The sequence below is a fragment of the Furipterus horrens genome, unplaced genomic scaffold, assembly GCF_987537825.1.
Source record: "Furipterus horrens unplaced genomic scaffold, mFurHor1.1.pri manual_scaffold_8, whole genome shotgun sequence".
NCBI classification, from domain to species: domain Eukaryota; kingdom Metazoa; phylum Chordata; class Mammalia; order Chiroptera; family Furipteridae; genus Furipterus; species Furipterus horrens.
Window position 1 is genome coordinate 48577671 of NW_028327178.1, and position 17442 is coordinate 48595112.

The 17442-nt window shown below is 40.2% G+C and overlaps 1 protein-coding gene across 1 annotated transcript in view; it reads right to left on the reverse strand.

Moving 5' to 3' along the window:
* LAMA1 (laminin subunit alpha 1) overlaps positions 1-17442 on the reverse strand; it is a 158576-nt gene that overhangs the window by 78398 nt on the left and 62736 nt on the right. Inside the window, exons 17-29 of the mRNA XM_090285005.1 lie at positions 15211-15338; positions 13732-13818; positions 12821-13032; positions 8206-8312; positions 7712-7892; positions 6962-7098; positions 6035-6271; positions 4885-5028; positions 4185-4364; positions 2895-3080; positions 2236-2363; positions 1483-1603; positions 360-497 (exon numbers count right to left, since the gene is read on the reverse strand). Of these exons, the coding sequence (XP_090141131.1) occupies positions 360-497; positions 1483-1603; positions 2236-2363; positions 2895-3080; positions 4185-4364; positions 4885-5028; positions 6035-6271; positions 6962-7098; positions 7712-7892; positions 8206-8312; positions 12821-13032; positions 13732-13818; positions 15211-15338 (1986 nt within the window). The remainder of the gene's footprint in view (positions 1-359; positions 498-1482; positions 1604-2235; positions 2364-2894; positions 3081-4184; positions 4365-4884; positions 5029-6034; positions 6272-6961; positions 7099-7711; positions 7893-8205; positions 8313-12820; positions 13033-13731; positions 13819-15210; positions 15339-17442) is intronic.

The window sequence follows — 17442 nt, forward strand, 5'->3', positions numbered from 1 at the left end:
TTTCAACATTGGCATTAACTTATTTTAAAACTTCCAGGTGACTTTTCAAATTCTTTGATGTAAAGTTCTCATCTGCTTTGACTATAACCAGCACAGTAAGTAAAACCAAGACACACGTAACCAATTCCCACATTGATGCCCACAAATTCAAGGAAGTAAAATTTATTAAAGAATTTCCATGAGCAATCTCAGGCCACTTAGCTAGATCTTTCTGGAAAAAAAAAAGTATATCTTATATTTAGTTAAATGTAAGCTCTCTCTAAACCAAGGAACTGGTATGCCTTTGAATCAGAAATTTAAAGGCTCACTGCCTACCCTCACTCTAACCTTCAAGCAAGCTCTCACCCGAACAAGCATACCAGACATGTCCCTGTTTCAGGGTCACAGATGTCACTGTGGTTGTTACAACTGCAGGGCACACAAGGAGCAAGCAGTAGGCGAGGTCCCCTGTCACTACCCTCTGGAAGCTTCCCTCTGTAGTAACCAGGTGCACAGTTCTGATGGGATGCAAAAGGAAAATAAATGAATAAACAACCTGATTTAAAAATGGGTAAATGACTTGAATAGACAGTTTTCAAAGAAGATACACAAATGGTCAATAAGCACATAAGAAGATGTTCAATATCACTAATCACTAGGGAAATGCAAATCAAAACCACCTCACACACATTAGGATGGCTATTATAAAAACTAAAAAAAAAACAAGTGTTAGCAAGAATGTGGGGAAACTAGAACCCTTGTACTCTGCTGGAGAGCATGTGAAATGGTGCAGTGCTGTGGAGAGCAGTATGGCAGCTCCCCAGAATTGAAAAAGAGAATTACCACATGATCTAGAATTTGACTTCTGGGTGTAAACCACAGAGAACTGAAAGCGGGGTCTTGGAGAAGTATTTGTACACCCATCTTCACAGGAGCATTATTCACAGTAGTCAAAAGGTGAATCAGCCTAAGTGTCGATTGAAGGATGAATGGATAAACAAAATATTGTCTATACACAGGGTATTATTCATCCTTAAAAATGAAGCACAACACATCTAGACACATAGTACAACATGGATTAACCTTGAAGATCTTATTCTAAGTGAAATAAGCCAGTCATAAAAAGGCAAATACTGTTTTGTTTCACTTGTATGAGGTACCTAGAGTAGTTATATTAATAGATACAGAAAACAGTGGTGGTCACCAGGGACTGGCAAGAGGGGGAATGGGAAGTTAGTGTTTAATGAGTACAGAGTTTTAGTTTCACCATAAGAATAATTCTAAAGATTGGCTATACAACAATGTGAATGTACTTAACACTACAGAGCTGGATGCTTAAAATGGTTAAGATAATAAAGTTTAAGTTTATGCATATTTTACATTAAAAATTTTAAGCAAAAAATAATATGATATGCATAAGTTCTTGTTCATCACTTAGAGCTACTATAACAAGCATATTTAAACTCAAAACCAGAAAATGAATTTTAATCACAGTCTCCCTACCTGACACGAGAGCCCAGCTGTGCCTGGAGGACAAATGCACTTCTCCAACAGGGAGGCCACCTCCATGCCTGTGGGTTGCTCATCAGCCTTTCTGCCAACCTCCATGGAAATGTTTGAGATTCTGTGAAACCAGTATGTTAAGATGTATGAGAAAAAACACTAATATTTAGCAAGACACTTTCTAGAAACAGCATGTTACATAATAATATTTGCACATATATTAAACCCAAGCTTTGCTGCCACTCAGGATTATAAAAGAAATCTGTGAAAGCACGTTAATACTGTCATTATGCAGTGAAGACTCTCAGTCAACATCTTAGAAATTAAAAATAGTGTTACAGAAAGTATACCTGAAAGACCTCTTGAAGTACCACTTTGGTGGCTTCCTTTATGGGTTAAGTACTAAATGAGTAGGTGACAGCATTCTTGATAGGTTATTTATAAAGAAATGATCATCGCAGTTTAAGAGCAGAAAATAGCACAACTTAAAATGTTTTTTAAACATTTTATCCTCACCAAAAATATTACCATTTTGTATTTGTAGTTTATATGCACATTAGTATGGGAGATGGATAATCTATGTCATTTTTCATATATTTCGTATTACCATTAAAATTTAACAGAGTTTTGGTGAAGGATGGAAATACATGTATTAATAAAGATAGGAGGTAATGGGGGTGAAGTGAATCAAATCCCTTCAGTCTGCTTTCACTTAAGAAAAATATTTTTTAAATTCTAGAAGTTTCCAAGTACCTGCTTTGCTGTAACCCTTGTCCATAAGATGCTTTGATGAGGATGTACTCAATGTTGCTAAGAACAGACATAAAATCTGAGCGTGTGACAGGTTTTTCAGAAACAGAATTAAAATATTTCCAATAATTCTGTGGATGAGAAACAAATTCAGTGAAATTCAGAGTATGAATTCTCAGAAGCATATGAACTTACAAAGAAAGTGATTATTTTATATATTTCTCCAGAAATGAGCCCAGTACTATGCATGCCACTAAATTTAACTGAGGAAGATCTCCTGTCGCCTCCCAGGGGCAGCAGCAGTGCCGGTCTTGTTTACCTACAGACACATGCCATCTATGGCAGCCACATAGGGATGGTTGATCAGTGTCTCCCGGTGAATGAATACACACTGTCCAAAGACTTCCTATCATTATGTCCACACAAGTGGAGACTTGTGTACCAAGACAAAGGATTTATATGCAATCCCCACTAAATTAACATAAGCCTTACATTCTTAAGAGTCGGAATTTGAGTCATTTTTAGAAATCTTGACAAACCCATTGAAGTTTTGATCCCAGGGTCTCTGAGATCACTCTCTTACTAGTAGGCAAATGACTTCATTACATCCATAGCAAAGTTCACACCTTTGTGGAGCTTATAGGAAAAACGTGCATGGTCACCTCTTTCATTTCTACTGCTTGCTCTTGTCTCACTCCATTCTCTGGTGCAGGCGCATCCATGTAAATGACTTGCTTTCTGGTCCGGCCTCCTCTGATGAGCACTTGAGGCTCAAGGTTGAAGGTACCCACGCCATTGGAGGAATAGAAGGCCACACAGTACTTCAGTTTGCCACCATAGGCCATGAGCTATCAAATAGTATATTGTTGTTTACTTCTTTGACACAGCATTCATTTAAAAACATTTCACTACAAGCCTACTGCCATTTGGAAGAAATCTTGTATTTAAAAAGAAAAAAATCATATGGTTGGCATATGTTGTCTAGAATTTGCTTCCTTCTAATTTTACTTATTTATGGATTGTTAAGTCGACTCAAGCTATAGTCTTTCTTTTGTTAAGTAGGTAATTTTTACAAAGTTTTTAAAAATCAAATGTATTGAAGCAGCATTGGTTAATAACATTATATAATTTTAAGCCATCAGCATTATAATTCAACATCTGTGTGCTCTGTTGTGTGCCTGCCAGCCAAAGTCTAGTTTCCTCCCTTTACTATTCAATACATAGTATTCGACCCCTTTACCCACCTCGCCCTACCTCACCCCCTTTCCACTAATATGTGGACTATAATGCAGAATTTTTAACCACTTTATTGAGGTATGCTTGTCTGTAAAAAGCCATATATATTTAATGTATACACTTGTAAAATCATCACTCGCATCAAAGCCACAGACATCTCCATCACCTCGCAGTTTCCTCTCAATGATACTAACAAGGGTAAGCTCCAGAATAACAAATCAGTGTACTAATGGCCCCAATTATTTTCAACCTCCTTTGAATTATAAATTATCTATGTCTGTAGGTTCACTGGATGTATATTTGCAAATTTTAAAGATTAGGGTGAATTCACACACAGTTTTGATGTTTACCTAAACAAAAATGTGAGTGATGTCTTCAAGGTTCTTTCCCCAAAACTGGGTGATGATTTCTTGAGATAGACCTCATAGGTATAGCACCCAGGCTTGTATTGAGCTTAAATCAGTAAAAACAATAAATATTTGCTGCATGACTTCTTTAAAAATGAGAAAAAGAATATGACTTGAATTTGAAAAGACTTCAAAATTAATCCATACATTTAGGAGGATTTTTATAAGTGTTAAACTTCTCCATCCTCACTCAGAAGGGGAAATTAATAACCTCTTCAGTTAATGATAGGCCAGCACAGTGTATTATGATTCAAATGATACCTGTTTCCCCGAGAATGTATATGGCTCTAGTCTGGGTATGGGCCTCACCTGGTCTCCCTGGAACTGCCCCGGCAGCCGCCAGTAAAACGGCTCCGCATGGATGTGCTGCCTGACAGTCATGGCATCCAGGAGGACATCAGGGGCCTGGTAATACACCCCTCGGGTTGTGCCCCTGAGGTTACTCTGAGAAACCACACGCAGAAGAGGCTGATCTAAGCCCAGTGTTATCTGGTTAGTCAAAGAAGGGAGGAAAAACACACTTTAGAACATGAACTAACTTCATACCTTTGATTTGTCAGATTTCTACCACTAATTCACAGACAAGATAGTTTCAATATTAAAACAGTAATAATAATAATGTTTCCTTAAAACTTAAACATCTGGATTAAAATGAACTAAACATGTTTTAAGCTACCGCATTTAGGGTCAAATTGTTGCTATACTGGAACAATATTCAGTTATATGGAGGAAACTGTTGAGATGTTGCATTTTATCTTCTCTCCAATTAATGCTTCTGATAGGTTGCTAAAGGGCAACACTGAATGCTTTTAGATCCAGCTCCATATATTTCTTTGGACAGCAGAAACAGAGTTCTGATTCAGAATGAACCCAAATTATTTTCTCAGTATTTCTGATGCCATAAAAGCAAAACTTAATGTAAGTACATGACTGTTTCTCCTTACCCCCATCCGACTCCCAAGGAGACAGGGGTTAAAAACAGAACATGCTAACTGCATGCCTAACTTACTGGCATTCTCACATAACCCTCCACCTCTGAGCAGACTTGAGAGAGCCCAAAGCAGAAGCACGGGGTGCACCCCAGAGGGTTGTCAGAGTGGAGGGCATAGGTGCCAGCTTGACACTCCCTGCATTGAAGGCCAAGGACATTTTCCTAAAGGAGAAAAAATAAGACTCGTTTTTATCTGAAAAAAAGACACAATTCCTGAAGAAACAGAAATGAAATAATCCAAACCATAAAAATAATTTTGGATCAAAAACACTTCTGAACTAGCTGTTCCTTAGGCACGTTCCTTAACCTCTCTGAGGATTAGTTCTCTCAAAAACTCAATTGGTGATTCCCAAACTTGGCTGATGATCAGAATCATCTTGAAAGCTATAGGAAAATACAAATTCTCTGATGAGAATCTCCTGGAGGGGGCGCCAGAATCCTCTTGGAGATTCCCAGTGACTGATGATCAGTCAGGGTGAACCATGGACCAGGCCTCTCCTTTTCAAACCATCTGTAATGAGAACTGCTATCATGAATGTGGGGAGCCAAAAATATTCACTAATGCGTCCATTACTCCAGGCATAGTACGTATATGAATTTTCCCTTCCTCATCCTCAGTCACTAACAACCCACTACTGTCTGGCTTCATCTCACCAGACACAGGAAAGGACCAGAGAAGGTGGACAATGACTTCTTTATAACAAACCACAATGGGAAAACTAATGAAAATACGTGGAATTAAACATGATGTTGAAATCTTAACTCCTGGGAAAATAAGAAACACAAATTTCCTTTAGTCTGGCCAGCACATACAAAATAATTACTTAATAGCTCTAAAATCACAGATCTTCTTTAGCCCTGGGTTATCTATTTTACCTGTATATCCAAGACATATTGGCTACTCAACCAGATGGAACAAATAATAGAAAACTCATTGTTTCTCAGTCAGTGCCACTGTCTGACACTGTAATAACCAGTAAAAATTCCGTTTAAAGAATTATCCATAGTTTTAGAAGGGCATGCACAGACTTAAACTCAGACCTAGAAAGGAGTGTGAACATGTTGTGAGAAGTGTCTAAAACCTAGTTGCTCAATTAAATAGTTAAAAGCCCAAAAGTCATAATGATAAGTGGGAGAGAGGTAGAAAGTGGAGCACCAAGTACTCTACCTTGCAAGAGCAGGTACCAGTTTCCTGTGCACAGTTGCAAAGACCCTGTTCCTCATCACAGGTGTCCAGCAGTGTCCCTCTCAGGTCACAGTCACAGGCTACACAGTCTGGAAAATCTCGGAAACCCAGGGAGCACTGGTCGCAGCTCGGGCCACCAAATACAGGCTTACACTGGCAATGGCCAGTGAGCACATCACATTGATAACTGGCTGACCCTTCCTCACTGCAATTGCAGGCCTGAGAGAAAAACAACAACAACATTTAAATAAAAAGGCAGCTTTTACATTTTCTTAATGTACACACTTTGGGATGAAAGGAAAACTCCACATGTGGGGAAATTATACAAATGAATGGATCTCTCTTGCCATTGCTATATGGATTCGTTTCACCATATGCCAGCAGGAAGCAGGGACTGCCTTGCTGGACATCTGTGCATCATTGTGGCACATGCGCACTGGGTCAAGACTGTGACCTGAAGTTCTATCTGCTGAATATGTCTACACAGTCCAGCCTCATTATTTTAGAAGCCAAGCCGTTTTTCTAATTTCAAAACACAAACTATATCTAAGTTGAACTGACAAAAGTTACATAGAAAATTAGAACCCTTGAAGGCTGGACATAACCCCTCCCCCAATAAAGTGATTTATGCCCTTGTCCTAAAGATAGTATACATTGCAGAATATATTTAAGAGGCACTAAAATACATTTTTGATCTTCTAATCATCAATTCCACAGCTAGATTCTTGAAGAAAATTTAAAAGGATGTATTTAAGGGTGCTTTTTTTTCACTTTGATTCCTATAATCCATATTGAGTTTTAAATATAGCTTATTCAACAGGTGAAAATCAAGCAAATACATAGAAGGATTAAAACTTGCTACAGAAAAGTAATTCTCAGTTAAGAAAATGCAGAGATGACAGTGCTCACCTGGCACCCGTGTTCCAGGTCATACGCCCAATATCCGTCCTCGCATTCTTCACATGTTACACCTCGAGTATGAGGAGGGCAGGTACACTCCCCCGATTGTGGGTCACACATGTTCTGAGTGTGAGCACAGTCACAGGCTACAGCAAAGACAGACGGTAGTGTCACAGGTCAGGACAACTGGTGCAGCGGAAGGGGTCAGAGCTGATGCTACAAGTGATTTCCCTTTTATTAATAATCTAAACCATTCTAGTTCCTAAAAAAGACCACATGATCCCCAAGACCCCTCTGTCTCAATGGCAAGTGGTTGCTCCTCCCAGTCAAGAGAGGCTGCTGGGAGAGGGGTAATCCAGACACAGTGTGAGAAATAGAGAAGAGACTGGGAAAAACCTGGTTGGGTAGGAAGAACCCTAAGAGCTAGTATTCATCGAGCATTTTTTTTGTATGCCAAGTGCTGTGTTAAAAACTATGTACAACCTTAAAAATAACACCTGGATGGAGATTATAATTAGCTTCTCCATTTTACAAATGAGGAAGGTGAAGCCAAGTAATTAATCTAAGCTCACACAATTAACAGAACCTGACCAAAGCTTATGGATGTACCTAGAATAGGAAAACAGAGAAAAGGTATGAAATCCTACATGTTAAAAAGAGAAAAAGTAAAGGAACTTAATAGAATTAGAAGGCAAAGGAGGGCTCTGGTAAAACTCTGGGGTTTACGATAATGGTTCCATAATGAATTTAGAAGCTTACGTGAACAGCCACCATCCTGGAGTGCATAGAAGCCACGTGCACACCTGTCGCACCTTTTCCCAGCTACACCTGGTACGCAGTGACACCAGCCGTCCTCCGTGCAGTCACCCGACATGGAGCCTGACAGGCTGCAGTTGCAGGGCAGGCAGCCGAGCCCTGTGTCCACCCCGTAATAGCCGTGCTGTTTCACAAAGGGGCAGAATCGTGGAAGCCAAAACACTTTTTAACAAGTGACGGATGATATTAGAATGTTTTCCAAATCAAACGTGAGATGTTTCATCGAATCATTGAGTGTTCATGACACCATTCTGCTCCTTTATAAACCGAATACATCCTCTCTAGGTAAGAATGCACGGCCCACACCAGTCACGTTTTGGGCGTTAGCTCTTTCTAGCAGTCATAAATGCATTTCGTTTGAACTAATGTTAAGATGTCCATTACAGGCATCACTGACAAGTACTTTAACCGTGTGCAATGACCAGTAGGCATCTTACCAAGCACTGGTCACAGCGCTGTCCGGTCACGTGTGGTTTGCAGTCGCACAGTCCAGTCTCGCGATGGCAGACATCAGACAGCGAGCCCTTCCCATGGCATTCACAGGCTAACGCACACACACAAAGACATGCTCTGTTCATTTCTGGGTGTGGCTATAGTAAAATCCCTTAATCCCCGAAGGAAAATTTGTAATTCATGTTTCAAATCACAAAACTAAAAAGAAATACAGACTTGTATATTGCTTTGCAGTAACTTTAAATATTTAGTATTTTTCTGAAGAGTAGGTTGAAATGGGTTGGTAGAAAAAACCACCACAGAGAAAAAAAAAAACTACTGCCAATTTCATAAATTCCTTGAATTTTTAAAAATGACCCACCAATATATATCCACAAATCTTCATTAAAAAACATGCAGTGGAGATTTCAAAATCAATTTAGCCATTTGCTCTCACTCTAATTATGTTTATATTTATTACTACTTTAAAGCTCAGTTATACCAATCCAGATAAATATTATATTCCATACTTCATGAAAAACAGTTCCCTGTTCTGACTCATGAGTCATTTGTAATTCTAATATACTTACCTTCAGGCCAGACTTTTCAGTTTTATCTACAGTTATAATGTTGATGATTAAAGCTACATAATCCTCCACCTTTTCAAAGTGGTGCAATTTAATGGGTCCAAGAAACGTTTAATTGATATTCATCCCACAGCTGTCAATATGTACTTCACTTAAAATATTTAATATGCTCACTGACAAAATATCATGAATGCTTGGACTCAGCAAATATACCATTTCTGGTATAATGATGTAAAAAAAAGGAAAGGAAAGGTACAAATTATCTCAAGCTCAAGCACACTTTGTGTGGCAGCACACTGCAGTGGGAGGCAGAGCAGTGGAAGACTCTGGGAATTGGAGACTGAAGGTCAGAAGGAATTCTGTCTCCCTGACTGACAAAGGCCAAGCACGTGGCCTCTTTGCCACAAGAGGTTTTCTCTCGTGTAAGCGGAGTGATGCTAACAGCTCCTGTGGAGGCCTGCAAAGTGCTGTGGGCCCCACTCACGGCTGTCCATTCCTGCTCTGTCCATTCCTGTAGCCAAACTTTGAACACTCTACTAACTCTTTGTCTCAAACATGCCTTTTTATTTCTTTTATTTCTGATGCTTTGACTTCTGGGGCCTTGCAGACACTGGAGAGACTATCCTTCCCAGGACTTGTCAATTCCTAGAAAGAGTGAACAGCTACACCTTTCATATGCAAACCAACCAGTCCAAAGCCCTCTCACATCCTACTCTCCACTTGCCCTAATCACCCCAGGGCCATACCTCAGGCAACTATGGGCAGCCCCTAGGCTCCAAAGCTCCTGCCAAAATTATTCAAACCTGTTTATCCTACCTTGCCCTTCCCCTCCTGCAAAAACCTCTAGCTCACATTTTCCCTTCTGACCAAGTGGGAGTTTCCCCACATGGCAACCCCATGCTGGCATCTGTGAGTAACAAACTGTCTTCTCAATTATAGTCACCACCTGATTCACTGGCCTTGCCATACCTAAACAATAATAAAACCCATGCTTTAAAACATTCCTCAGCATCCAGCCATTCCCAACTGTCTCCACTGAAAACATCATACACACACATATTCTCACACACAGCCCCTCAGCTTTCTCTCCAAGCTTCCATCTGCCTGACACTCCTTATCTCTTCCTCTCTCCCTCCATTCCCCTTAGCAGGCCCTGTCCAGTGCCCTCCTGGCCTCTTATCTGCCAAAACAACATCTCCTGAAGTCTCCAGGGACTTCCCAGGTGCAAATTCAGTGAGCAGATTTTCAGTCTTCAACTTGCCATGTCTTTCTATGGGATGGGACTCTGTAATCACTCTCTTCCTTTTGAGCCTCCCCTTTACCAAGGCTCCCAGACACCCACTCTTTGGTTTCTCCCTATTTCTCACTTATTTCCCTCTGTGCCTCACTTGCAGCTTCCCCTTCCTCTGGCGAGAATTAAAAGTTCATTGTAAGTATGATCATCACAAAACATACATCATAGTAGGTGCCAGTCAGTTTGTGCTGATTTCATTTAACCTTCCGTAACAAACTTAGGAGGAAAGTACTCTAATTTTCTTGGGGGGTGGGGGGGGTTGGTATGAAATCTCAACCTTAAAAAGATATGTAACTTGCCATAGGTCACACAGCTTCTATATTCTTCTATAACAACAATCATAATTGCAATTATTAATAAAAATTGTTCACGTTATAAATAATATTAATTTAAAATAGTTGCCAATTACCAACTTCCAGGTATTTTACATATATTTTAATTCTCATAAGGACACACTTGACATATTTTATATAATATTAGAGCTTGGCAGGGCGCCCACACCCTCTTCTCCCTCAGAGCCACTCTTTGCCCGGGACAATCGTATCCACAGCACCACTTCAACTACCATGAGGAACCTAACACTTCCCCAGTTTCTATCTCCTCCCTGAGTCCTGCACTCCTGAATGTTCAAACATCTTCCCCGAAACTCCCTAAGACGTCCCATGTCAATAATACCAAATACTGTTTGTTTGTTTTTTTTACTTGGGTTAACCTAATAAAACATTGTATTACGTTAGTGTGTAGAAGCGAACTCTGGGAAGCCCATAAGAGGGACCTCGTTATAGATCTGGAAGGATTTCTAGTGAAATATTAAAAAACAGTTTGAGAAATTCATCTCATCAAAGGTAGGGATGGGGAAGGAGATGAGAAAAGAATAAAAATTGTAAATGCTCAGAAACTAGAGAGCCAGGACAGTGTCAGTCCATAACCAATCCAGCTGCCTGGACCGAGAATTTAACTCAGACCCCAGTTCTACCTGTCCTAACCCTGCTTTCCCCACCTTCTGTTCATCACCAAAACCTTCTATTTTGTATCTTCCTTTTTATCTCCCTAGCAAAATACTGAAGCATTCTGTCAATGTGGATGGATGTGCATGTTAAAGGAAAATATCTTTTTGCTACACAATTGAGAAATTTTCAATGTTTGAACAACTTGGGTATATGAACCTTTGACATTGCTTCTATGTAATCTAGACTATAGATCAAGTATTTCTGAAAATTAAGCATCCTAAATGAGAAGGATTATAAAATATACACTGAATTTTAAATACTTGGTATTAAAAAAAGAAAGCAAGTATTCATTAACACTTTAAAACTTGATAAAATGATAAAATGATAATACTTTTTATATATTAAGTAGATAAAACATATTAAAATGTATTTAATTTGTTTCTTTTTACTTTTTAAAATGTGGTTACTGAAAAAATTTAAATTACATGTTTGTCAGACATTTCTGTTGGACAACATTGATACAGAAAAATAATAAAAAATAATAATGTTGATCACTAGCAATTATAACCTCTATTTATTTAATGTCTAGACCTTTAAATTTGTTATCCCTTTGACTTCTCAGAAACCCATTAATATATACATACGATCATGTCCATTTTATGTATAAGGAAATAGTGGCTCAGAGGGGTTAATACATTTGCCTAAAGCCACAGAGTTGGTCAGTAATCAACCCTGGACTTTACCCTACATTAGTCAGGCTCCGAAGCCTAAGAACTCCCCACAGATGCTTCTCTACATCACCATATGTAGTTCCCCAATAGACTTGAACCATAAATTTCCAACAGATATTTAATAAATGACCAATAAACTAAGAAATAATTCATCAAGGTTTGCAGTAAAGATGAAAAGAAATGACATGAAAATTGTAAAACCATTACATAAACTTTGAAGCTTGATAAGAATACAAGTTATCATAAGTATCTATATGATTAGATATGATATGATATGATAACCTATCATACGATGGCCTATTAAGGTGGCCACACTGCTGAAAATCAGGTTGATTGGCCCAGGGCTATAAAACCTTGTTAATTTCTCATGTGTGCCAGTAAAAATATCTTTTCTGTAACGCTAGCACCCTCTTGTGTCACCACATTATAATGGCATAGTAGGCATTCAGCATTATAGGAAATTACCCAAAAAACTTATAATTCACATTTTACATCTTTCACTCCTTTAAAAATTGTACAAACTATATCTGTATTAGCCCTTAGGCTTTAATTATTTCACCTGGGGCATAATCTGTATTAGCACTTAGGCTTTAATACTTTTCTCAGTGAATGATTCCACCTGATCCATAATTTCAAGGACCTAAGCAGAGCCATGCAGAGCAACGTGGATTGGTAGGTCAGGCACAGACCACTAAAGACATGTCAGTGTCCAGGAGTAGAGTCTCCCTGTTCACACACCACATCTTGAAATCCCATCTGCTTCATGAAACCCCTTAGCATCTCCCTCATAAACCTGACAGGGTTTGAGCATAACTCTTCCCTGATCTCAGTCCCTGGGAGCAGTGCCCAGTACTTTGCCAAGTCCCACTTTCTCCTCAAACAGAAGGGTGCACCACTTCTAGGCAAGTAACTGATCAAGCTAACATAAGATAGATAAGGACAGCTCAGGTCATAGGTCCACACCCAGCATTAACATAGAATCGCTCATGTAAAGGAACCGCAGCACTTTTTGACACCAGTACGTAAATGGACAGAGACTTCACATACTGTACACTCACCTCGGCAATTTTTAGCAATCACAGCGTCCCCGTAGAACCCATCAGCACACCTCTCACAGTGGGCACCATCGGTGTTCCTGATGCACTTCAGGCATTCTCCAGTGACGGAGTCACACTGACCAGCCTCCAGGGGGTCAACATTCCCACTGCAGTTACAGGGAACACAGGATTCCCCAGGCACTGTTGGGTTTCCATAGTAACCATCTGCGCATCTGCACAAAAGATCAAAAGAGAATCTGAATAAATGCAATTTCTCTAGACATTACCCTACTATCCAAGGGTTCCCTGAATGGTTAATCAATCAGGCTGACTCTTATTATGTAAGATTTACTGTGGAAGGAATGCAACTCCAAGTTCAAGCATTCACAGAGTTCCCTCACTCAATGAGAAGAATGAAGAGTGCATCCAAAATGAGCCATAAATCCAAGGGGATGTGCAGCTGGCTCCAGGCCAGCTCGACCCTCATCCCAGCACTCAAGGATGTCACCCTGTCCTAGGGACTATAGCCAGAAGCGGCACTGAGACTCACATGTGGGAACAGATCACACAGGCTTGCAGGCTCCAAAAGACAGCTATTAATCAAACCGCCCTTCCCCTATGGAATTATTCAGAGTAATGAGATATTTAAGTGTGTTCAACAGTACTGATTCCTCGCTGATTCCTATTGTTATTAATGAGAACTAAGATTAGTTCAAGGACCTCAAATGCTATTCTCAAAAACTTCTCAGGCCATTTCAACATTAATTTTTAATTGATATACTGGTTTTTCTCTATAATTATATGAAATAATAATTACATACCAAAACTATAAAACCACACTTAACTACACATTTAAAAATAACACACAGAACTTATATTAAAGTAAGTTTTTAAATGCAACCTTTGGAAAATAGTTGAGCAACACAGTGTACCTCTCACACCAAGTTCCAGAGTATCCCAGGGCACACTGGTCACAGACCACTTCATCTGCATCATCTAGGTGGCAGGTGGGGCTGAAACTATCAAAACATTAGAAGTGAGTGCAATTTTCCAGTGGACAGTATAGAATTTCTAAATAGTTTAAATGTTTAACTTCTACCACTTCTGTCCTTATAAACTTTCATTGGGTTCTCAGTCCTTAGCCCAGAACCCAAGGCCCCTGGCCTCATAGCCCACCGTACATAAGCACTGGACACTATCTGCTTCCCACTTCTTCTCATCCCTCCACCTAGAGCTCACTTCTCCCCGTCTCTGCCTGGGTTCACCTGGCCGACCCCCAATGCTCAGTTCAGCTGTCACCTCCTCCAGGACGCCTGCTCTGAGTTTCTCTTCTCTGGATCCCTTAGCACTATTCTGCCTGCCTCAGAGCCCAGGCCCACTGGCCAAGAGGGAGCTTGCTTCCACCTTCAGTAATCAGATTTCCCAAAGGACCCCTTATGCTGATCAGAGTCCCTTCACACTATTCCTGAATCTTGGGGAGGCCTGTGAAGGGAGGTATGGGGGCGGATGAGAGTCTCTCACAATTTCAGCAGAGTAGCCCTGATTGTATCTGCTTATACATTGAGTTTCAAATAAAAATCCCCATGGGGGAATTCTTTGGGTGTGGGTGAAGGAGGTTCTAAAGGGTAAACCAGTGAGAGAGAGGTCTTCAGGAAGCACAGGCCCAGTGACATACGAGGCCTTGCATGGGACTGTCTCCACCTCCCATCCCACCTCATATTAAAGTAACTTTAAAAATGCATCCTCAGACAGGACGTGCTTATGCTGCCACACCTGGCACACTCAGTCCTTCTGCCCAGGATGCCCTTCTCTGCTGCCTTCAAACTCCATCTCATCCTTCAAGTCTCAGATCAAGAGCTTCTGAGTCGCTCCTGGCAGATTCCTCCTGCACAGTGGACACCGCTGCACTGTGGTCCTGCCCACACTGTGGATTCTGAGGGCCGGCAGCCACAGATAAAGTTTGCTACTCGGTGGACCTACCACAATACCCAGTATAGAGTAGGTGTGCAGTAAATATTTGTTGAATCAATTAAATGAATTCAGCCCATTCTCAATGAGCTAAATATTTTGTTCATTATATCAAAAACTTTTAAGCCCAGGACCATGTTTTATTCATCCCCTATACCTCCTAGCCCAGTGGTAGGAACACAATATATGTGTATGAAAGAACAAATGACCAACTTGAGACCAAAAGAAAAAAAGTGTGCAAATGTCCTTGCCATCACACAACTTTCCTTGCATAATTTAATGCATCAAAAAATTTTTTAAAGAGAATCCATTCCTCCATTTTAATCCTTATTAATTACCACTGGGCAAAACCACACTCTTATTGCACACAAAGTATTGCTCTGAAAGTATCAGTACACAACTGCATGGAAACTCTGGTCATGTCAGGCAGGAGCCAGGCTTACTTGTTGGAGGCTGAGGATAGGGGGCAGGCACAAGGCTGGCAGTCCCCAGGTGTCCCTCGGGCAGGCAGCCCATAGAAGCCGGGCAGGCACCGATCACAGTGGTCCCCAGTGGTGTTGTGTTCACATGCCTAGGATACATGCATGAAAAAAAGACTCAGCTCTGGGTTCTGGAAAGGATTCTCAGATTCATCTAAAACAGCTTGAAGTACAAGTGAAAAAAAAAAAAGACAAAATGCTAAGTCACCAAACTCTGTTATATGAGGAGGGGTTCCCTGTTACCAGATTAACAAGTAAAATTTTTAATTTGTGTAAATGGAAATGTAAGAGCTTTCATTTCCAACCACATCAGAGTCACTGGCACAATTCTTGCCCTTTTGTAGGACACAATTAGAAAACTGGGACAAAATCTGTTGAGCCACTGCTTTCAGTCAGGGGACAACAGAGGGTGCAGGTCTGTGCCTGAGAGGACACAGGGGCAGGATGAGGCCTCCAACTGTATGTCTTTCTGTCTGGAGACACTTGCTGGGCAGAGTGGGGGTTCTTGCTGAGTTGAGGAGACAGGGGTAGTTTGGGGAGGCTGAACCTACTGGAATTTGGGCAGAGGACTGGAGCTTCTGAGACCGAGTTCCAGAAATCGATATGGGAGGCCCCTTCACATAGCTACTGAATACTACGCTGTCTGTGCATGGAGTACAATGTCTTGAGGCCAAAGGATGGCAGGTGACCTATAAGCTAAAAAAATTCAGAAAAAGTTCCCAGAGACATAAGAATTCTAACCAGTCAGTATGGGGAGACCCCGGAAAAGACCTGGTGCACTCAGTAGAGACCCCTGGAGGAAAAACAATTCCTAGCAGTGCTAAACCTGCCATAGAGTAAAGGCTATAAAAGAACTGTCCCAACAAAACATTTTAAAGAAACCTTGAAACAATCATGCTGACCTGAAATAACTGCCTACCAAAACAAATTTCCAAGTTCTTTAAAAGAAAACAACAAAATCTAAAAACTCGACAATATAATAATATTCACCAAACAATATTCATCACACAATCAAAAACTACTGGATATGCTCACACTGGCCAAATGTGGGAAAATTTGAAATTCATGAGTCCAGTCAGAAAACAAGTAAGAAAATAAATAAACATATGGAGAGAGAAGGTTCTTGTTTATAGAAGAAGGCTGCATACCAACCGATCAGCGTAGGGGGAAGGGAGAGCTGGAGGGCCCTCCTTTTCCAAACATCGGAGTAAGTAATGTTTCAACAAGAATTGTCAATGACTGCAAAACCTAAGGGGGAATTTTGATGAAGAATAGGATACCTGTATGGTCTTAAGGTGTCTCCCTCAGACTTCTTATTAATTACTAAAGAAAAGAATAGTAAATATGTAGTGGGGAAGTTGATCAACACCTAACCTGTGTAATCAGAACTAATATGACCACCAGGGAGGGCTGGTGGACATTGTGGGTCTCCACATGCCATGCTCTGCAAAAGACGCATTAATGAAGTGTTCTGGCTGAAAAGTATAACCTGAATCTATTCATAAGAAGAAGCCCAAAGGAAGGACAGTCTATATTTTTGAAAATGGTTGTGATCTTCAAGATGCCAGTGTCATATAAGACAAAGAAATGCTGAGGAAATATTTTGAATTAAAGGAGACTAAAAAGACATGGCAATAAAATGCAATACCCAATCCTAAATGGAGGCATGTAATGGAGGGGGGCAAATGTTATAAAGGACATAACTGAGTCAGTTGACAACATTTAAAAATAAATGGTACATTAGAAAAAGTGAAGTATTAATGTTAAATTTAAGAGAAGGGGACCCAAAACTGGAATTTACTTATAAAAAACTTGTGTATTTATTCTTACATGTTTAAATTTTAGTCACCTTCAAAGTACTCTCCACCTGATGCAATGCACCTAGCAAAACATTTTTTCCACTGCTCAAATCAGATTTTTAATTCTTCAGTTTTGATACGTTTAGTGCTTCTGCCATTTTTTTCACCTTTTCTACATTGGCAAAACGTTTCCCTTTGAGGACTTTTTTCATCCTCAGAAACAAAAAAAGAGTTGCTCAGGGTAAGATCGGGTGGATAGGAACAGTGGGGCATGGGGGGCATGCAGCACAGTGTGGGCAGATGCACTCATAAATCACCCATCATGAAATGGGCAAACACACTGAAAGTGTCTTCAAAAAAATTTTACTGAAGCCAAATGCAGCCTCTCACAACAATG